This window comes from Onychomys torridus, chromosome 4, assembly GCF_903995425.1.
Source record: "Onychomys torridus chromosome 4, mOncTor1.1, whole genome shotgun sequence".
Classification (NCBI taxonomy): domain Eukaryota; kingdom Metazoa; phylum Chordata; class Mammalia; order Rodentia; family Cricetidae; genus Onychomys; species Onychomys torridus.
Genome location: NC_050446.1, coordinates 102381565 through 102404255, shown reverse-complemented (window position 1 = coordinate 102404255; position 22691 = coordinate 102381565). Strand labels below are relative to the sequence as shown.

The following is a 22691-nucleotide window of genomic DNA, read 5'->3' as shown; positions in this document are numbered from 1 at the left end:
CATCTCTCCAGCCCTTCATCATGTTCTTTTTGAAGAACACAGAGTACCTTGTGCTCCCATTTAGGATGGATTCCATGAAAGGGGTTTGGCCTGGGCCTTCACCTTCATGGCTTTCCCTGTCCAACATGTATAGTGAGACAGTTGTCTCTTACTGTTCTCTACCACATGGTCGTCGCCTTCTGGGCTTTTTTGATTTCAAGTGGGATCTCCTGGGCTCTTGTAGAATGTGTAACTATCCCTCCAGCCAGCCATTGTAGACTCTGTGAAATGTGGACACTCCATCCTCAGAAGCACCTTTTGCTCACAGAATACATTCATGGGTCTGAGTTGAGTGTCTGACTGGGAGAGGGGAGACAAAGCTGGTGCATTCCTTCCCTTCCTGGGGCTTCCAAGAGGCTGGATCTGCAGAGACCTGTCAGCTTTTTTTAGCACCCTGGACCCCTGGCCAGCCCCACCATCCATGTATTTGATGGGATATACACAGAGAGAAGGTACAGCCATACCGAGGACTCCCTCCCTGGAGTCACTTGAATCTCACTGGTGTGATGATTGTCAACTAGGCAAAATCCGGTATTCTCTGAGAGATGGACCTCGGGGAACCCCTCTGTGAAATTATCTTAACTGTGGCAGTTGAGGCGGGTAAAGTTCCTCTGCAGCGGGGATCCTGGACCGCAGAGACAAAGGCAGAGTTGAGGAGCCGCTTATGTTCATTCCCTCTGCTTCTCGACTGTGGCTGTGACACAGCCAGCTGCTTTAAGCTCCGGCTGCCTGACTTGGACCCAGTGCTGGACTGTGCTCTTGAACTGTGAGCCAGAATAAACCCCTCTCCCTTGAGCTGTTTTTGTCAGGGTATTTCATCAACAGCAAGATGAAAAGAAACCAAGGTGCACATGGGACCCACATGGGCCACTGCTGTGAAGTCTGTGCTACCAAGTGGACAGGATCAGTGTCGAGAGAAGGAGCGCACTGTCCCAGCTGGCCTCGAGTTCTCCCCTCTGACGCACCCCTCCACCCTCCACCCTCCAGCAGGAACAAAACGTTGCACAAACCCGGTACTCAAACAGTAGGAAACCTGGACTTGAAACCTCTGGGTTCCCACAAAAGACAATCTCTCCTCAGCCAAAAGGGCTGACAGTGGCATGGGGTGGCTCTTCAGGAGTTATGAAGGGTGATAAGATGCTAGACCCATACAGGAGCTCCAGTTGAAGAGGTGGCATTCAGCGCTCCCATGATACTAAAAGGCATTCAAGGAGGTGGCAATTTTGTTTTCATAATTTCATAGAAAATGGATGCAAGCTTAAGCTAAACAAGGCAAGCGCAATTTGTCCAAAGACTAGTCCCATTGCCAACTGGGAGGAAAGTGCTAACCCCACGAAGAATATTGGAATCAGCACTAATAGGCAAAACATGACATGCTGTTTTAAATAATGCATGCGATCATGTTTTTATTAACAAAGAAAGCCTCGTTTCAAAACACACACGTCCTTGAAAGGAATCCGAAATTAATTCTCAGTAGGCAGAACCCCACGGCATTCTGTGTTCTAATTATAATTACAACCTGCCCTTAACACGGACATTCAAAATTATCAGGCGCTTTATTAAGAAGTAGAAAGGGGCTTTCTGCTACATGAAGCTCACCAGCTTTGAGAGACGTCACAGCCAGTTCTGCATAGAGCTGGGAAGCACAGATGATGCCATTTCTTTAATGAATGTTTTCTTTCTTTCTTTCTTTCTTTCTTTTTTTTTTTTTTGCCTGGAATGGGTACACCCTTAGGGGCTTAGATACCATGAGGTTTCAGAGCTGCTCTTTCTGGGGCAAGATAAATATGTGCATCACAGAAAAATATCAATTTATCACTGTAATGGTTACATCCCACTACAGAAGCCACTGGGGACTGCTTAACATTTTTATCTCAAGCCTAGTTTTCCCTGGTCTTCAGATGACAAACTGATACCGATGCCAGAAGGCTTTTCTTCCCATTTGTTCCTAATAAAACTGGCTCGATTCTGGGTTTATTTCCATCTGGGGAGATGTTAAGGTTTGAGCTTGAACAGACTGATTCCACTCTCCCCTTCTGCCTGCTCTTCCTTCGAAAGTGTCCATGGGCCACATCTGTGCAGGTCAGCAAAGACTAGTGTGCTTCCTGAGCTCCTGTCTCTTCCCCTGGAGACCCCTGCTGGAGAGCGACAGGATGTGAATGCAGCAACAGTGGGCTAGATCTTCCTGGCTGCCACAGGCTGCCACAGATTGCCACTGGCTGCCACTGGCTGCCACAGGCTCAGTGCTCTCCTATTCTTAGGACCTGCCACATATCTGTCTGTTCAAACCTTTGCATTGCATGCACTGTTCTCTTTTTGTGTGTGGTGTAGGCACACGAGTGTGTGAACATGAGCACACTTGTGCACGCAGAGGCCAGAGGAAGATGTTGGATGATCTACTTTATCATTCTCCACCCTATTCCCTTAAGACGGGGTCCCTTAATGATAGTCTAGCAGCCTGTCAGCCCCAGTGACCCTCCTGGCATTGCCCACCAAGGCGCTGGCAGTGCTGGGACCTGCAGCCACGCCTGGCCTCACAGATCCTCAGGTGTGTGCAGTAAGCAGTCTCACCCACAGAACCACCGCCCCAGCTCCTAAACTTTTGCACTGCAGACAGAGTTTTCTATTTCAAATTATTCCTTAATCCCCCAAATACTTTTATATATGCCTAAGAACTGTGTATCTGGTCTTAACCCTGAGGGTAATTTTCTGAAAACAAACACCCTTTTTTGGTCATTATTAGCCAATTGACAGTTCAAGATGGATTAGATTTCTTTAGTGCTGAGGTGACAGCAAATCTCTGATGCTTCTTCCTGGCATTCAGACCTCAAGCATTCACACTCAACTTCCTCTTAAGGGACAAGATCTACTTCAGATACAGAAACTAAGGGTTTTGTTTTTTTATAGAATAGTGATGAACAACATTTTTCTTCTTATTACGTAGAATGAGTCAGACACTAAGACAAGGACTTCGGGGAATCATCTGGATTAATCTTTGCTATAGTCTCAGTCTCTGTATATGAAGCTCAGAGAGGCTGGGCGACTCACTTGTAGCCACAGAGCTGGTGGAAGGACAGCCAGGACATGAACGCAGATAACCAGCTCCTTGAGCCCATGGCCTCAGTCCTCCCAGTCTAGGCTCAATTAGACTTGAAACGTGCAGGGTCATTGGAAGACTCACAGTCCTACTTCCGTGGTGAATCATCAGGCTCCAGTTTAAAGGCTGATGGCTATTTGGAGATATGACTATGTTTAAGAAGTGGGAGTCAAAGGCTCCCCATGCCTTTACCTTAGAACAAAGTTTTAGGATGGACAGTGTCTGTGGTCAGTACATAGGAGCCCAGCAGGAAGATCTCCAGCACCTGGGCCTTAGTACCTCCAAGAGTGAGTCCAACACAAGTTGCAAGCCATGGATGAAGAGATCTGAGACATACCTGCCTTCAACTCAGGTGGTGTGTGTGTGTGTGTGTGTGTGTGTGTGTGTGTGTGTGTGTGTGTGTGCACGTGCTTTGTGTTCTAATGCGTTTCAGCCTAATCAACAAATATGGAAAACAAGCAAACAAAACCTCCAATAGAAGAAGGTGGTTTACACAAATTTCTTAAGTAAATGAGCCTGGAGCCAAGCATACCAAGACAGCATGTGACCTACAGGATCCTTGGCAGTTGACGGCTTGGCTTCTCAGATCAGCAGCCATCAAGGCAGGAGCTAGGCATGACCTGCTCATCCTCGGTTACTACTCAATTCCACGTGGAGTTCTGCCCATGCAAGGATGACTTGCAGATGATCCAGGCAGTCGGGGCATTCTGGTTTATACCAGTCATTTCCAAGTTCAGTTACTATGAATCAGTTTCCCCACAGCTAACACACTTCAGGGTATACAGACAAAATTTCTGGATCTCCAAATGAGGGAACCCAGGCTTGTCTCTTAGTAACGTATAGAGAGGTAAATGGTTCTCCCATGCCCCATCCTCTCTGTCACTTCCTTGTTCCTCCTCCTTGTCCCAAGGAGCAGAAGGTAGAATTCAGTCAGAATCAGGGATGTTGATGTGGCAATGGTTATTCCAGGGTTGGGTCACTGTGTGCAAAGGCCACCTTGAGGTGGCCCTCCTGTGGACCACCCACTTCCTTTCTCCGTGAAGAACCTGTGTTCCTGGCACATCCTCATTCTAGCCTGTGCTCACTAGCCCTGAATTATGACACTCATTCTAACACACGAGGTCCCCAGAGCTGGACTTCAGAGGGAGGGAAGAAACCAGGCTTCATTTGAGCTGAAACCATTCTCTCTAGTTCAGCTCTGAGTGATGATGCTGGGCATCCATGAAGCTACTGGAACATGGCACAGAATCTCACAGCACACTCTGTTCTCTTTGGGAGATGCTGGTTGGAGAGAGAGAATGTGGCGGGCAGGCTGGGAAGTTTGGTCAAACATCTTCATTCCTGGGTTGTTGGCCACAATACCTGCCCTGACTCTTAGCAGATCCACTGAGGAATTCCCTCCTATGGGATGAGAAGCACCGGGAGCCATACACCTGCAGCAGTGCTGGGGGACCAACCTGGCCTTGCTTTACATGACCATCAGTGGCCACACATGATGGAAGCCCCACCCAGACAGCACACTGAGTAAGAGCCTGGCCTTTCTTTTTTAATAACACAGTGACATCATGATGTGAATGAAATGATTCTAGATAGTAAATAATTTCAACAATATGAAATCCTGGATCCAAATACTTAATGCTTCATTTTCTTGTGTTATTTTAGGCTCTTTAGACCAAAATGAATATTCTTAGTCTCAGCATTATTTACATACTAGACTACAGGGGACTGGCCTGCGATGTAGAGGACATTTAATGTTTTGCTAGCTTCTACCTACCACCTGCCCATAACATTGTCTGCATCAAATAATTCAAACATCTTCGAACATAGTCAAACACTCCCTGAGGGTAAAACTGTCCTTGGTTGAGAATCAGAGACTGTGGATTCTAAATCCACAGATGCTAAATTTGAGGACTGGGTTTAAGCAGCTAGGACAGTGCTCAGATCTCTTCAGTGGCCTTTTATCAGGCTCGCTTTTATTTTGCATATGTAGCCTCCCCCTGTTTACTTATTCAGGAATTCCAGATGTTGCAGGACAAAGTCCTGGGGGACTGATGTGCACAAACTAGTGTCTCTCTGATTAGTGGGCCCCGGTGGGCTTTCTGTCTGGTTAGTTTTTTTAATAAGCAGGGAGTTGAGTTACAAGAGGCTTCGAGTCTTTTGGAGGTACTTGGGGCCCTAAATCTAGCAGGAGGCTCAGACTGGTTTCAAGACTCCCCTCCTCCAGAGCTGTGTTCCCCTGTGTTCACCCAACCATGAGCATTCAACAAGAGCCAGCTCACCTCTGTGAATGTGTGCCAGGGACAGTGAGGTGACGTGGTGCATACAGGAGTTCCAGGCGCTGAAGAAATCCTCCTTCTTGGTTACCACCTGTCAAATAATGGGAGCAAATATCCATGAATAATATTTGGAGAAAAGCAAACTTGAAAATTTCCTTTTTCTTTTGTTGTCTTGCTTTTGTGGGGGCTGTCTGTGTTTGAGAGAGAGGGAAGTACTGAGGCCTCTCACATACTAGCCAAGCACTCTACCGTGGACTGAACGACACCACCCAACAGCACCCTCTTCTTACTTTATATCCTGAGACAGAACTTGGCTGCGTTGTCTATGATGGGTTTAAACTGGTGATCTTCCTGCCCCAGCCTCCCAAGTACCTAAGGCTTACAGGCCTTTACCAACTAGCCTAGCAAATATCCCAGCTGTCAATACAACATAAGCACAGGCATTGTGAAGTCACTGAGAGGCTGTCTGCATTACCTGTGACAGCAACTTGTGAGTGGAATATATGTCCTGATGATGTCCAGAGAGTCCAGCCTCGTGTGTGTGTGTGTGTGTGTGTGTGTGTGTGTGTGTGTGTGTGCGTGTGCGCGCGCATGTGCCTGTATGGTAAGTCTTCACACATCAGGCATGGTGTCTAGTTATACCTGATACTTAGGAGGCAACATATATGTACAAGGAACAATTTGAGGTGAGCCTAGTGGTACAGGCCTGTAATCTCAGTTGTTCAGGAGGTTGAGGCAGGAGGATTGACCAGCCTCAGAACTTAGTGAGAAGACCCTGTCTCAAAACAAACAAACAAACAAATAGAAATAGAACAGGTAGTGTGGCCTAGTAGTGGAGCACTTGCTTGGTATGCATGAGGGTCAACCCTCAGCACCATAAAACAAAAACAGAGAAATAATGTGACCCAGGCGCATACCCAAACACAGTGAGACTATTTGCATAGGATTATTCACTTCCTGAAGGATTTTTTAAAAAGTAATATTTTAATTAATTGAGAATTATATACCGTGTATTTAGTTCACATCCAACCTCCTTCTCTCCAACTCCTCCCAGGTTCACCCCCACTTTCCACCTACCCAACTTTATGTCTTTCTTTAAAAACCCATCCAGTCAAATTGTGTTGCTCCAATCCTCTTAGGTGTAGGGTCACCCCTGAAGTGTCATCCACCTACCAGGAGTCACACCTTAAAGAAAAACGCTCCTCTCCCAGCTGCTATCGATAGCCCCTCAGCTGGGGGGGAACTTCCTGCGCACCTCCCCTCTCCATGCTGAGATCATATCTGCTTGAGTTTGCACACCTTGTGCACGCAGTCACAACCACTGTGAGTTCCCAAGTGCCCAGCTGTGTACAGAAAACACTGTTTCCTGCAGTCACCCACCACCTCTGTCTCTGACAGTCTTTTGTCCCCTTTCCTGCAACGATCCCAGAGATTTGGGAGGGGGGTATAATACAGATGTCCCACTTGAAACTGACAATTCTTTTTATATCTAATATTTTTATTAAATCTTTGAGAATTTTCATACATATTTTGACCCGTCCTTGCCCTAGCCCCTCCCAGATTGACTAACACCTCCTCATCCCCAACTTCTTCATTCCCTTTTTATTATTTTTTTTGAGCTGAGGATCGAACCCAGGGCCTTTGCACTTGCTAAGCAAGCGCTCTACCACTGAGCTAAATCCCCAACCCGCCCACTTTTTTTTTTAATAGCCCACCAAGTCCAATTTGTGCTGTCCATGTACTCACAGGTGTGGGGCCACTCACTGTAGCATGCTCAACCTACCCAGAGCCATCCCCCTTAAAGGCAACTGCAGACTTTCCCTCCCGCAGAAGCCATTAACTGTTTACAGCTCCTAGGTCAGGCATGGGGCTCCTGAGCCCCTCTCTCCTCCAGGCTGGAATACTGAGTGGTTTGATCACGAGCAGGTCTGGTGCAGGCAACCACAGCCCCTGGGAGTTCATGCAGTGGTTCTGCCGTGTGCAGAAGACACCAAGACACCGTTTCAGTCTGGACCTCCCCACCTCTGCCCCTTCTTCAACCACGGGTCCCGAAACTTTGTGGGGACGGGGGCAGTGATGCAGATGTTCTATTTGCGGCTGAGAACTCCACAGACATTTATCCTCTGCACTTGCCCAGTTGTGAGTTTCTATGTTAGACACCAGCCACTGTCTGAGAAACTTCTCTGATGAGGCGCGATAGGTGCACTAGTCCATAGGTTCCGATACAAACTTAGGGGACAGTCTAATACTATGTCCACTTAGCAGAGTAGTAATAGTAGCTTCAGCCACGCTGACAAACTCACTATTTAGATTTAATACTCAGCGTGAGCTGCTCTCTCTCTCCTTGTTTCTCTGTCCTCGGGGGCTTCCTTCTGCTGTCAAGGGCTTCCTGCAGGTCTGTGACATCTCACAAATTGGTCTCCGTGTCTGATCCACGAGAGAAAGAAACAGAATCATGGAAACAGGAACCGCAGCCTCTCTGTGTGCATTACTTCACTGGGACCTACCAAGGAACATTGTCCAAGTGAGTCAGCTGTGGCTCCCCTGTGTGTGGAGCCCCGGGCACATCTCCTCTAACCAAAGAAGAGTTCAGTTTGGCACTGCTGACCTTTCCTTCCTTCCTCCTTCTCTTCCTTTGTTTCAAAAACGGAATGATTTGATATTAAACTTTTAGTGATTTTGTGTGTGTTCTCAAGGAACTAAGACTCAAATAGAAAGTTACACTTGATGTATCTACTTCCCATTTGTGCCCCCCCCCGCCCCACACACACAAGCTGACAGGCCTCTCAGTTGGAAAGTAACCAGCTTTGCGGTAGCGTCGCCTCTGCAGGGCCCGGAGCTCTCACTGTCTGGTGCCTCCTCTAACGGTGCTTTGTACGCTAGTGGAAAACAGTTCCGCAGAAAGTCTCTGCCATGTATAATTCAAGATGAGGACCCGGGGCTGTGGGTGCAGTCAGGAGAGCCGTGTCACATGACCCTCCAGCTCCACATCTAACAGGGCGTCACATGGCAGTGAAGGGAAAGGACAGACAGTGTCAGCGCGGATGCTTCCTGAATCAGTATCTCCCAGTACTGGTGTCCCCCACTATTCTAACTGGCAAGGCAAGGCAGAGACTGGTGACTCTCTTGAGCACGCTGCGGAACAGTCACGGAAATTCTGGAAGTTGCTGGAAGTTCCCAAAGAAAGTCTGGAGACACCACGCATCCATCCTCTTACAGAATAATGCCAGGGTTAGGCTCTCCCGAAAAGCACATGGGAGGGAGGCAGGGGAAGGATGACCCACTGTGCAAATTTGGTGCAAACAGAATTGAGGGCACTATTTAAAAGCACTGTGGCACGGGGACTAAGTTTTTCACCAGCCTGACCAACAGAAAAACAGGGACACATAACTGACTGGAAAGCCCCTGGAGGCTTCTTTGCTTCCTCAAAGAGCCCAAGAAAGAAGGAAAAGACAATCCAAGGGTCCCAGTGGGCTCCTGGATCTTTTCCCTATATGCTGGCATCAGTTCGGAGAACGTCACTGCCCATTGTAACACCTTGTCTGGCAATGCAGGAAAATTTGAAGAGTATTTACCACGTGAGCAATGTTACAAAACATAGGGAATCAACCCTCCTGCCTAAGCATCTTTGTGGTAGGTTTCAGTCAAAAAGACTTTTAAAGTGACCATTGTCCTTCATCTGAGGCAGTAAATGGCTCCTGAAAACTTGGGTTTAAACTGCCTTCATCTGAGGCAGTAAATGGCTCCTGAAAACTTGGGTTTAAACTAGGCACATCCAAACAGAGTCCTTAAAATGTGCCAGGCAACAGGACTGCTTTAAGCATTTAATTTTATTTCATCACTTATTTAATCTTCAGAAGACTTCAGGTATTTGCTGATATTTTCATTTCATGGGCAGAGGAAGATGGTGAGCCAGAGATGCTGAGTAGTTTGCCTAACGTTGTGGAATGGAGTTGAAACTGGGCACACAGACTTCAGTGCTCCACTGCCTCCCAATGGGCCTAGGAAATGCACCTGAAGCCCCACCCTTCCCACATGTACTGCTCATGCTACCACAGGTGACAACATGCCTGTAAGCAGCAGCCTATCCTCCAAGTACCCAATGAAAAGAGACATTCATAGCACAACCAAAAGACTGAGCTGAAGACACGGAGAAACACCGTCCTTGTGGTGGATGACCATACCTGTTCCCGTTCCATTTCTAGAAGATGGCCTCAAATGGATTTCAGCAGCATTATCGTCAATTAGAAACAATTCTTTATATAGGACCCATAATAAAGTACTCTCAGCTAACATCACACTTAATGGTGAAAGAATAAATGTTTTCCCCTCCAGAAAGGACAACCAAGTTGCCATCACCGTTCTCCTTCACATAGTGCTAGAGGAGCTAGCCAGGGCAATAAGGCAAGAAAAAGAAATGAAAGGAAGAAGTAAAACTCTCTATACTAAAAAAATACACGCTATCTCCAAAGAAAATGCCAAGGAATATATAATTAAGGTTCTAGACCTTATAAGTGAATCAAGCAAAGTACCAAGGTATGCGAGTAATACTTTGAAAGTTAACCCTGTGTCTATATTTTAGCAGTGAACAATCAAAAATGTGAAATGAAAATCCCATTGTGGGGTTGGAGAGAGAGCTCAGTTGTTAAGAGGACTTCTGCTCTCTCAGGGGATCCAAATTCGGATCTCTGTACCCACACTGGGAAGCTCACTACTGCCTGTCAACTCCAGCTCCAGGAGATCCATGGCCCTCTTCTGGCTTCCACAGGCACTGCATATGTGTGGTATACACACAGGCACATATACATAAATAAAAATAAAGTAAATCTTTTTAAAAATATCATAGTAACATCAGAAACATGAAATACTTATAAAACATGTCAAATCTATACATGGAAACAAAAAACATATTGCATAGGGAAATTTGCAGAGACCCCTAAATGAAAGGAGGAATTACCATGTCCACTGACGGAAGACCCTAATTCTGCTACACTGTTACCTCTCACCCTGAGCTGCAGCGTCAACCCATGCCCACCAAATTTCCAGCAGACTTTCAGCTTTGACAGGAATTTGTGAGATGGCTACAGAAGCTACGAGGCCAACAGAGACCTAGAATAGTCCAAGGCAATTTTGAGGAAGAAAAACCTTGGAAGATTCACATGATCTGATTTAAAGACTTTGATAAAGCTATAGTGAACACAGTGGTGTGTAATTGGGATAAGGACAGAGATAGAGAGGAATGGAAGAAGGCAGGAGTCCAGGAATGCAGCCACATGCCTACAGTCCTCAAGGTAATTGAAGGCGGGAAAGTAATGTTCTGAACAAATATTACCAGGATAAGTGCACACCCACGTGCAAACCCAAACTAGCCTCAACCTTATTTCACAGTCTGTGCAAAAGTGAGGCACCAACCTAAATGTTAGTTAAACTCATAAGAATTTAGAAACCATAGAAAGAAAATCTCCACATTGGGTCAGACCAAAAAAAAAAAAAAAATCCATGAGCTATGATATGACAAGCTTTAATTTAATAAATTCTTTTTCTCTTGCAGCAAACTGCTATAAAAGGTCAGGTAATGGATTATGGAAATGGAAACATTTGCAAAGTGTATGTATGATGGACTCTCACAAAGCTACCGTAAGCATCGTGGCATCTATGTAAGTAATACAAGTGAGTGGAACAGCAATCACATTCTAAAAACACACCGTGCAAAAGGAAAACCCACTTGAACACACTGGCAAAGCCTGTGAGCAGATACTTCACCCATCTGTATCTGAAATGGAAAATGAACACACAACGATGGCTTGAGAAATACAAATCAAGACCACAGTGAGATGTCACTTCACGCCCACTATGGTGACCATGAGTAAAACTGGCAATCTGAGGGTGAGCAAGCAAGTGCTGCAGCTAGGGATCACTGCTGGTAGAGATACAAGATGACATGGCCACCTTGGAAACAGTCTGGTAGTTCCTTAAGAAATTCAGCATGTAGCCGCCAGGGAGGCTAGTACTTCCACCCTGAGGTATTTACACAGACGAATCAAAACAGCTGTCTGTGGAAAGTGTGGTAAGAAAATGTTCATTAAAGCTTTGTTCATAATCACCAAACAGATATCAATCCATATATCCAGCCATTAGTTACTGGGCAAACAGATTGTACAGAGCCGTATAAAGAAATACTATTCTGTTGTGAAAAGGAATAACCTCGCATACACAGCCGCAGCTGCATGATCTCAGAAGCACTTTGTAAAGTGACAGAAGCCAGAATCAAAAGGCTTGTTACTCTGTTTCCAATAAATTATGTGAAATGAAGAGGCAAGTGATGGTTCCATGAGTCGATAGCAAAGATCAGAGTTTTTCGGAAACTGTTTGGGTGGGGAGATTGAAAGATGACAAAGTGGCCTGAAGGGACCATCTGGGGGGGATGGGTGTATTCCAAACCTAGATTTTGTGAGAGCTGTTTGAGCACATGCATTTGTTCAAACCCAGTGACCAAAAGACCTGAGATTAGTAAGTTAAAAATGTCTACTATATCAATTCCATATATGTGTGTATATGCATCTGCACATCTGTCCACAGAAGATGATTTTCTACAGAGTACTTCTGTCTCTAGGGTTGGACACACTGCCTCCGAGGCCAGCGAGGGCAGACATTGTCCGCTGAGCATTGCTTCTGTGAATGCCACCACTTCCCTGATAAAAAGACCCCCTCTCTACCCCCCCCACAAGCAGGTGCATGCCTTCTTCTCTGTCCTCTCCCCATCTACAGCCCAGTCACTGCATAGCTGTGAGAACGGTGGAAACCTGTGCTACAGAACTTGGGTGGCTTCTGGCGGCTCTTGCACAAAATGCCCAGTCTCAGGAGACTGAGACAAGAGAGGCGGATGTTCTCACAGCTCTAGAGGTGTGGTCTGAAGCCAAGGTGTCAGCAGGCCCCACTCTGTCCACACATGCTGCCTCGCCTTGCTCAACCTCAGGCCGTGGCAATCTCTGGTCTTCCTTGGCTTGCCACTGTATGGCTCCAATCTCGGTGGCCCTTACTACAAGCCTTCTTCCCTGCTTCTGGCTCTGTGCATCTCCCCTCTTCTTATGAGGGCACCAGGCATACTGGCGTAAGTCCACTGCTCTCTGGGACGAGTTCCTTGGTTACAGCTACACAGACCCTTTTTCCAATTAAGTTGGCATTTGTAAGTCCTGAGGATTAGGGCTTGAACATACCCTTCTGTGGCAAACAGTTTAACTTACAACGTGAGAGCAGAGGAGAATCATATCAAGAGCCCAGTCAGGCTTTGGCCACAGAGCCACAGTGGGGCCCTGGCTGCCTGCCTCTGTTTTCCTGTTGTGAGAGAACAAGACCACATTTAGATAAGCCACTGTGGGCTAGCACCATGGCCAATATGCTCCCTCTTCTGGGTATTTAAGGGGCATCCTGATCCCTTCCTGACCCAATCAGTGGGAATGTGGGCTTTTCAGCTCTAGCACTGTGTCTGGCCCAAGGGAACAGTGGTTTGGAAGAGCAGATGTCTGGTTCCTCCTTGCCAAGCTCTCCTGACTCAAACATCCCCTTTTACCATCTCAACTCTGGGCTTTTCCTTCATATCTCCAAAAATCACAGGGTTCCTTCTCCCCAGCAACCCATTTTAAGGCTCCTACGGTGGCTTCCCCAACAAGGCTGTGTGGTGATATATTGTGTACCCTAATAAAATTTGCCTGAAGATCAGAGGGCAGAACAAGCCACTAGATTAAACTGAGGCCAGGCAATGGTGGCACACACCTTTAATCTTAGCATTCAGGAGGCAGAGATCTGTCTGGATCTCTGTGAGTTCATGAGATGGGCTACATGAGATTAACTCAGTCTATGAGAGAAACAGAGCCAGGCAGTGGTGGCACACACCTTTAATTCTAGTACTTGGAAATCTCATGCCTTTAACCCCCAGCAAGAAAGGTATATCAGGCATGAGGAGACAGGAACTAAAGACTTTTTGGCAGAAGCATCCCATTCAGCTAGAGGCTGTTGGCTGATGGTTTTTCGGGCTGAGGAGTTGGTGACATAAGAGGTGGTGGCTGTGGCTTGTTCCTTTGTCTCTCTGATCTTTCAATATTTACCCCAATATCTTGCTCTAGGTTTTTTACTAAGACCATTTAGGGACTCGTGTTATAAGGCAGCAAAAAGCCCAGGACTTTTCCTAGCCCTTGTGCCGTGTGCCCACCAAGTTCTTCAGCCAGGCAGATAAGCTGGTTCCTCTTGTCAGTTCCTCCCCCCTGGTTCTGGCTGGGTCCATGTGGGGCTCAAGCATTTGCTCACTGTCTGTAGGTGTCTCTTTTTGTGAAGCATTAGCTTCTTGGGCTTACAGCTAATGACTCTCAGCTTACAAAGCTCTCCAGCAGACAAAACTCTACTCTGAGCATGGAAGCCACTTTGTAAGTCCTCTCTCTTTTAGTCATATATACCGTTTATAGGTTCTGGTCCTCTGGAGAACCCTATTGGGTTTCATGGGGCGGGGGGGCATAGTCACTTGTGGAGGGCGTTGGTCCTCTCCACCCACTGTACAGGTTTCTAGGGCTCAAACTCAGATCTTCAGGCTAGGCAGCAAGTTCCCTTACCCTCTGGGTGTCACACTGCCCTTAAAGGAGCGTATTACACAGACTAAATGCCCCCCAAAAGACAGCTCCTGGCGACTCCAAGAGGCACTATGGGCTCCTGATTGGATTCTGAAACCCCAGGTGATACACGAATCTTAAACAGTCTTATAATAACAAAAACCCAGAGCCAGATATTGGAGTGAAAGGGGAAAGATCAGCGAAGCAGAGCAGACAGCCACCAGTTCTTACCTCTATGAAATCCTCAGCCTCAAGAGAGTGAGTTCCTGTTTCCTCACGCCTTCACATACCTTTCTGTGTCCTGCCATTTTACTTCCTGGGATTAAAGGCATGTGCCACCATTGTCTGACCTCTATGTCTAATTTAGTGGCTGGCTCTGTCCTCTGATCCCCAGGTAAGCTTTATTGGGGTTCACATTCTATCACCACAGATACCAGGGCAGTTTTTTTCCCAGGGCACTCTTCTCTGCCACCTTGCTCTTCCTTCCACCTTGTGCAGACCCCTGCCTGTCCCTGGCTCTGCACCAGCTTCTGTTGCACCAGAATCCTTCTGTCACTGTGTGGCAGCCTCACCTCGGGGGAGCACCCGGAGCTGCAGAGTTGGAATTCACAGTGCATGTTCCGAGAGAAACGCAGAGCAGATGTCCCAGTGGTAGGAGGGGACTAGTACCTGGAACACACTGAGCACACTGCATATACCAAGCACATGTCATGTGTAAGAAACTATTCTGATTTTCACAGAAGAGGGTTAGAAGAATCCAAAAACTGTCACTAAGTCACATTCTGGAACACAGGAGTATCTGATTCCAAGGACTATGACTGTCTGGGCACCTTGTCCTCAGTCTATTAGAGATGTGGCTTAGACCCACATTATCTCTCACACAGAAGTCTGCTGCACTGCCCACAGCAGAAAGGCACTATCTTGCCAACAGGGCCTGGGAGAGTGTCTCATGCCTATAAACTCAGAAGAAGCAGCAGGAAAGGAGATCGATACAAGTTTGAGGACAGCCCTGGCCACACAATGAGTTCAAGGCCATCCTGATGACAGTGAAACAGAAACAAAAAAAGGTGAACTTGGATGCACACACATACATGCACATACACACACACAGAGGCATGCACACACGCAAGCACATACCTTTGTCCATGCGCATGGTTCTCCTCTACCCAGATCTGTGTCCAGTTCTATGACATGTACTTCCCTCTCTTCTTCAGACATAATTATTTTTTGAGATAGGGTCTCACGTCTCCAAGGTCAGCCTCAAACTTGCTATGTAACAGAGGATGTTCTTGAACTTCTGATCCTTCCTCTACTTCTAGAGTTCTGGGATTACAAGCATGTGCTGCCATGTTGTTCATGTGCTGGCACCTTAGAAATGCCAGACAAGCACTCTGCCAAATGAGCTTTAAATTCCCAACCCTTCCTTGTCCCAAATATTTCTGCACGCAATTCTCTCTACCAGAATGTCTTCTTCCTCTGCTCCCTCCTCCCGGCTTCAAGAATTCCACTTCCTCCTGGAAGACACCCAGCATCTTCTTTCCCCAAATGTGGTCTTCTCAGTATCTTCTGCATTGTCCTCTACCCTCCCACCCAACTGGCACATCCACCCCAGAAAGTCCTTAATGCTGGAGTGTGAGTACTGCTCTGGCTGGCTGTGTGACCCCAGCACCTAGCACAAGTCTGAGTGCCTGACCAGAACTAATGGCTACATGAAAGACTTGTCGATTGCAGATGAGTTCTGGGATTAGAGGAAGGACACACCGGGAGGAAGCAGAGAAATAGGAAGAGTAGATTCAGCAGAGAGGACCAGCCTCTCCCGATGCGGCCATGACAGTCCTGCTAGGGCTTCTGCAATCCATGCTCTCCCACAAACGTATGAACAGGTTGGTCACAGAGAGAAGATGGAGCTCATCCCCAGTAGAGACACAACCCCTTCCATCATCCCCAAGCGGTGGGAGCATGCATGTCCTAGATGTGACCTGCTTCAAAAGTGTTTCCCTATGGAGGTTTAACTCAAGTTGTCAGAACATGAAATCAATACAGTCTTGGCAAAGGGCTTCTACAAGTGGATATATTACTTCCTAATTTCCCCTGCTTTCATGTCCAATGAAGAGTCTGCTTTTCATTACTGAGCCATCGGAGATAGAAAATGGTTATGAGTGATGCATTCTCTTTGGTCATTTAGAGTAGTTTTGAAAGCTCAGCTCCTGCAGTGGATCTCACTGATTTCTAGTAACAGATTTGTAAGTAAATGTTTGCTGACCTGGTCCCTTTCCTAACAGCATCCTCATCTTCACAGTCTCTCCTTAGCTGCTCTGTTAGAGAGAGAAGGGGAAGAATACAATCGTTGTACAGGCACCGACGCCTTCATCTGGAGTCTGCTCAGCTAGATCGCATTTCAACAGCATATACTTCCCATTCAGATGAAGACTGTGTTATTGGACCTGATCGCCTTTAGTGATTGCTTCAAGTCCACAAAGGGCAGAAAAATGTACATTTAATATGGGAAAGAAATTGTGCCTTGGGATCTTTGTTTCCTGAACCTGAGCTGTTCTGCCTGCATGGGCCCTGGGAGACATGAGGTAAGAACTAAGAGATAGGTAGTGTGTGCAGAAATCTGGGGGGAATGGGGATGAATTCAGAGAAGAGACAGCATCTGGGATGAAAATCCCTAACCCTGCTGTAATTTGGGACTTCTTAGGGGTCTTTCTTCCTTGGTAATGCTGACCTACGCTCCCAGGATGCAAGCGGGAGCCTCAGTGCACCTTTGCTCTTTACCAAACGACCCAAAGCTCCACCAACCAGCACTCTGGATTCTCTGCTACCATCTCAGCTGAGGGTCACACCTCTGGGCTGTTGGTGACTGTGGCCAATACTTAGGTCACCCTTGTAGCACTGATGAGAGGAGGATCTTCACAGGACACCTGTGTGACCAGGTCACAGTAGTCTCCTGAAGGGGACGTAAAAGGTCCTCAGTGCAGGAAACATGAGGCAGCGGGTCTACCAGCCTTCCCTGACTGGTCTCTCCAGCTGGTGGCATGGAAATCTGACTGGTTTAGCGCTAGAGTGGCTGCAACAGTTGTTCCCTGACCTCCCCAAGTCTTGCCTGGAAGGCCCAGCCTCACTTTGCACCTGGGGCTACAAGGAAAGCACACGTGCACATTCATCATTCAAGACTCACCTCCATTCTCCATCTGTCCAGAACCCAGAACACGGCGGCCTTCTCTCTCTACTCCACATCTCTCTGTGTACAGAATTCAAGCCACTGTCCCCCCTAGAGGACAGGGATTATGCCTGTACATTACTCTCACAGTGCCTGGTATATGTGAGTCCCTATAACAACAGTTTCAAGCAAGAACATAGTTCAAATAAGAACACCCATAGGCCTTTCCTCTCCAGCTGTCCTTACTTAAATATACATCCTAAGTTTCAACTAAGCCGTTGAGTTTCTTTCACTGAGTAAGACACTCACTTCTCTTTCTTTCCATGGTACCCAGCTCAGCCTCAAACTCCATACATAGTCAAAGATGACCTACTGCTTCCGCCTCTCAAATACCGGATTACAAACGTGCCTCACCACACTGATCTCATGTGGTGCTGAGGATCGAACCCAGGGCCTCGTGCTTCTTAGGCAAGCACTTTACCTACTATGCTAAACACCCACCCACTGGAACCAACGCTAACTGCTCAGAGTTGCCAGTAAGCAGAGGAAGGAGAGCAGCGGGAATCTGAGCAGATCTGTCCACAAGAGCTACCTTGTCAAAAGATACTAAGTCAGCAAGGGGCCTCTCAGCTCCCTTGTCAGCCTCTGAAACGCAGGAGTAAATCTGGAGTTAGCACCGTCTTCTGAGTGGGCAGGCTGGATGTGCGCCCTTGGATGGACCATCTGACTCTGTTCTCCATACTTTGGCTGTGTATTGATGCCACATGTCACCCTGTGTTTGGTCTTAAATGCTCCATCCTGATGATACCAGCTGCTTCAACCTGTCTGGTGGAAGCAGAAGTTTCCCTGCCTGCCTGTGGTCTAACTGACATCTCTGAAGGCAGGGGGGTAGGGACTGCTGCCCCACTGAGCTGGCATCATGCCAGTGAGGGCATGTGCTGGCATCACCTCATTGCTTCCTTCCATCTAGTCCAGGATCACGGTGGCAAGAACTCCATCAAGGACGGCGACCTCAGCTGAGCACAAGGATCTGCCTATTGCCTTTGGAGGGGGAAGTCTGAAGGGGAGTGACAGGTATATCTTTTTTTTCCAAGTCAGGGTTTCTCTGGTAACAGCTCTGACTATCCTGGAACTCACTTTGCAGACCAGGCTGTTCTTGAACTCACAGAGATCCACCTGCCTCTGCCTCCCAAGTGCTGGGATTAAAGGTGTGCACCATCACCAACTGGCTGACAGGTGCATTCTTGCATGAACTGTGCATGCAGTATATCTCAATGACAGGATTCAAAGGTCTAACTCAGACAGGTAGGTCATCATGGCAGTTAGGCTGTATCTACATGAGAGTCACTTCATTTTTCTATATAAGCTGGAAACTTTTGAGATCCAACAGGTTAATAATTTAATGTTAATAATTTATCTGTCCCTATGTCAGTCCTGGTCAGGGAGATCTCCAAGGCACTATAGGTCTATCAGGACTGGCCCCATGCTCACTATATCACCAAGTCCTATTCCCTGAGGTCTAGCCTCAGATCAAGGTCCCTATAGGATGTCCAGGCTCTCTGGCTCATCTTCTGCCGTCAGGGCTGGCCCTCTACGGCTCACCTCCACCTGGCCTGTCACCATGCTGTCTAGATTCTATGCTGCTGGGAGGCCTGGGGACCCACTGCCATTTTTCCACGTGACACTGAACATTGTTAAACACAAAGCCCAGCACAGAATAGACCCCAGTGAATCCTCACGGATACCATTTGTCATTGGTTCTTTTTCTCAGTCTGTCAGAGACAACAGGCTGGGCCACCTACTGGACCTCAAAGTTTCCAGCTTATATAGAAAAATGAAGTGACTCTCATGTGTAGATACAGCCTAACTGCCATGATGACCTGATTGAGTTAGACCTTTGAATCCTGTCATTGAGATATACCACATGCACAGTTAGATGTGTGACATGTGTCAACGTTAAGTTTGCAGCTCAATGCTTTTTAAAGAGTTTGGGAGAGGCATGTGCATGTGTATTGTATGTTCATGTGAGTGTATGTAGGAGCAGGAATCAATGTCAGTATCTTCCTTAATTGCCCTTCACTTTTTAAAAAAATATTTATTTATTTATCATGCGTACAGTGTTCTGCCTACATGTATGCCCACTCACCAGAAGAGGGCACCTGATCTCATTACAGATGGTTGTGAGCCACCAGGTGGTTGCTGGGAATCTAACTCAGGACCTCTGGAAGAGCAGCCAGTGCTCTTAACCACTGAGCCATCTCTCCAGCACCCCCGCTTTTTTTTAAACAGACTCTCTTTCTTAACTTAGAGCTCCTCAATTTAGAAAGACTAGCTGGCCAGGAAGCCCCCAGAGATCCTCATTTCTGGCTCCCTGGCACTATGACTACATGTGTGTAATACAGTGGCTGTTGGGAATTGAACTCAGGTCCTCATGCTTATATAGCAGGCTTTAATGACTGAGTCATTTCTCCAACACCCACCAGTGATTTTTTTTTTTTTTTTGTAATAAGTGTATGTGTACACACCCACTGGAACCATGCCAATCAAGAGACAGCATTTCCCAGATCCACTGCAACACTGTTCTCTCCCTCTCTGGGTATGACTACTATACCACTCTCAGCTAGTTCCCCCCGCCCCTTGACTGCCACATAAATGGGACCATCTAGTATAAACTCGTTCATATCGCCAAGCACGTCTGTAAAATTCACACATGCTGTTCACATGATTCACCATGTGAAATCAACCACAATTTACTTGTCTAGTTTTGTTATCTATAAATATTTGGTTTCCAGTTTCCAACTTAGGGTTATTAATAAAGCTGCTATGAACGGTCCTGTGTAAGACTAGTTATGAACCACAGAGCTTTATTTCTTGGCCATTATCTCTAGGGATAGAAATTCTGGGTACAGAATAAGTGTATATTCAACATTGTGAGAGCCTCCCAAACTGTCTTCTCTCTCTCTCTCTCTCTCTCTCTCTCTCTCTCTCTCTCTCTCTCTCTCTCTCTCTCGTGTGTGTGTGTGTGTGTGTGTGTGTGTGTGTGTGTGTGTGTGTGTCAGAGAGAGAGAGGGGGGGGAGAGAGAGAGAGAAATTGAACCCAGGGTCTTGTGCATGGAAGGTGGATGAATGCTCTACCACCACACTACAGCCCCAGCTCCTATGTTTCTATCTTTGAATGTCTTAGTCATGAGACTCAGGGCTGCCCTGCATCACTGCTGGGACTGAGCTCCATCAAGCACTTCAGCTGAACTGCGTCAGTGGGTGGGTGTTGGTACTTCGTTGTGGTTTTGATTTCTAGCTCTCTCTCTCTCTGACTAATAAGATTAGGCAAAGTTTCACATGCTCATTAGCTATTCTTTTATCTTCTTTTATGAGGTGTCTTTTCAAGTCTTTTGTGCAAATTTTTCTTAGATTGTATCTTTTCATTATTGCATCATGAGAGTTCTTCACACATTCTAGATAACAGTGCATGCCAGACACAGACACTGCAAGGAATTTCTCCCAAGGTTTAGAGTTTGCCTCTGTTCTGATGGGTGGCTTTCAAACAATAACAGTTTATCAATAGCTAATGTAAATGACTGGTGCTTTCTGTTTTTCTAAGAAATCTTTGTTTACTCTGGCTTCCAGTGTATGTTGATGATACTTCCCTGTTGTCTTTGGAAATTTTATAGTTTCCCTGTTTCTATTCAAGTCCATGATGAGTCTTTAATGAGCATTTGTGTATTGAGTAGGAAACGGCCCACAGTTCATTTCTTCTCCATTCAGAATCTACCCATTATAAAAAAAATTCCTCTCTTCACCATTGAATTTATTTCATGTTTGTCAGAAATGGACTGAACAAATACGTATGGCTAAGTGGACTTGGCAGTGCGCTGGTGGTCTGTGTAACTTCGTGCCAACGTTCCCATGCCTGGACTGGGACAGTCTCAGCACACGCTTTGGAATCAGTTGGCACCAGCCCTCCGGGGACTTGCACTTTTGTCAAAGCTCTGTGGGCTGTTTTACATCCTTCGCATTTCCATATAAACTGTCAAGAGAGCTTGTTAGTTTACAAACACTCTTTCCAAGGTTTTGACTGAAGTGGTGCTGCCTGTGGGAGGACTTTGGACATCTCATGGCACGGCTAACGTGGTGTGCCTCTGTATTATTTGGAACAGTTCTCTTTCGGTTCCATAGGGTCTGTTGGTTGAGTTCCTTTAGATATTCTCTTTTTTCGGTTTATTATTGTGCTGTGGGTGTGTGCGTGATGCACGGATGTGCCACGCACGGCATGCATGTAGCGATCCAAGAGCAGCTTTGTGGAGTTGGTTCCCCAGCTACCTTTACAGAGTGCTGGGGATTGAACTCACGTCTCCAGGTTTGTGTGGCAAGCTTCTTTACCCACTGACCCACGAAGGTGCACTGCTGGCCCATCTTTTAAGTCTTCTACCAAAAAAAATGTTTATTTCGTCCGTGAATTAAGGCAGCTGTATTTCTTCTGTTACAAGCTTTACATCTCCTTTCTTTCTCTCTCCCTCTTGTCTCATTTATCCCCCACTTCCCTCTGTCCCTGAAGTCTTCCCTCTCTCCTGACAAGACTCTGAAGTACAATGCAAAACAGAGGTGGTCAATCTAGACACCTTTGCTTTGGCTCTTCCTGAAGGAGAACACACGTCATTTTCCGCCATTAGACATGATGTTAGCGTTTCATTTTCTATAGATACGCCCTTCTCAAACTGAGGAAAAATCTTCTATATTCCCACTAAGATTTTCTTTTTTAATCAGGACTTTTGTCAGAATGTCTTCATGGCTGGGTGTGGTAGTGTTCACTTATAATCCCAGCACTCTCAAGGCAGAGACAGGCATGGGGATCTCTGTGAGTTCTAGGCCAGCCTGGTCTACACAGTGAGCTCCCTGTCTCAAAAAAATGTTTTCATAATCAATTATCATCCACAACATCTCCTCTGTTGTGTTAATATTATAGCTTTCTCTGACTGATGTTTGTATCATTGGCTAATATTTAATATTAAACCTGTCTTACAGCCCTGGAATAAACACTTCTTCATTATAGTGTAATTTGTTTTTAAAATACATTCCTGCTGTTAGTCATTATGTTGCTGGTACACCTTTTCACCTGTATTTATAAGAACGCTCATTTCTCAATTTTTCTTTGTTCTTCACGTACTGACCAGTCTGGCAGTGTTTTTAAAAGCAAGCTAGTACTGTGGTTGGGACATAAAGAGTCCCCCACAGGCTCCTGTTGAAGGCATGACCCTGAGCTCAAGGTGCAGTTTTTGGGAGGTGTTGGTAACTTTCAGAGGTGGGGCCTTTGGAAGAAGCAGGTTGCTGGGGGAGCATTTTGAGCGCGGTGCTGTCTGTGGCCTCTCCTTTCTCTTCCTTCTGCTTCCTGGCTGCTAAGGGTGAGCCGCCACACCTTGTACCAGAAGGCTCTGACTCACCACAGCTAGGAAGAGAATGCCAGTCAGCGTGACCTGAGGCCTCAGAAACTGAGGGCAAGATCAACCTTATCCCTGTTG

The 22691-nt window shown here is 46.6% G+C and overlaps 1 protein-coding gene across 1 annotated transcript in view; it reads right to left on the bottom strand.

The window, feature by feature from the left end:
* Window positions 1–22691, bottom strand: part of Acoxl (acyl-CoA oxidase like) — a 270827-nt gene that overhangs the window by 54837 nt on the left and 193299 nt on the right. Inside the window, 1 exon segment of the mRNA XM_036185521.1 lies at window positions 5416–5503. Coding sequence (XP_036041414.1) covers window positions 5416–5503 — 88 coding nt within the window.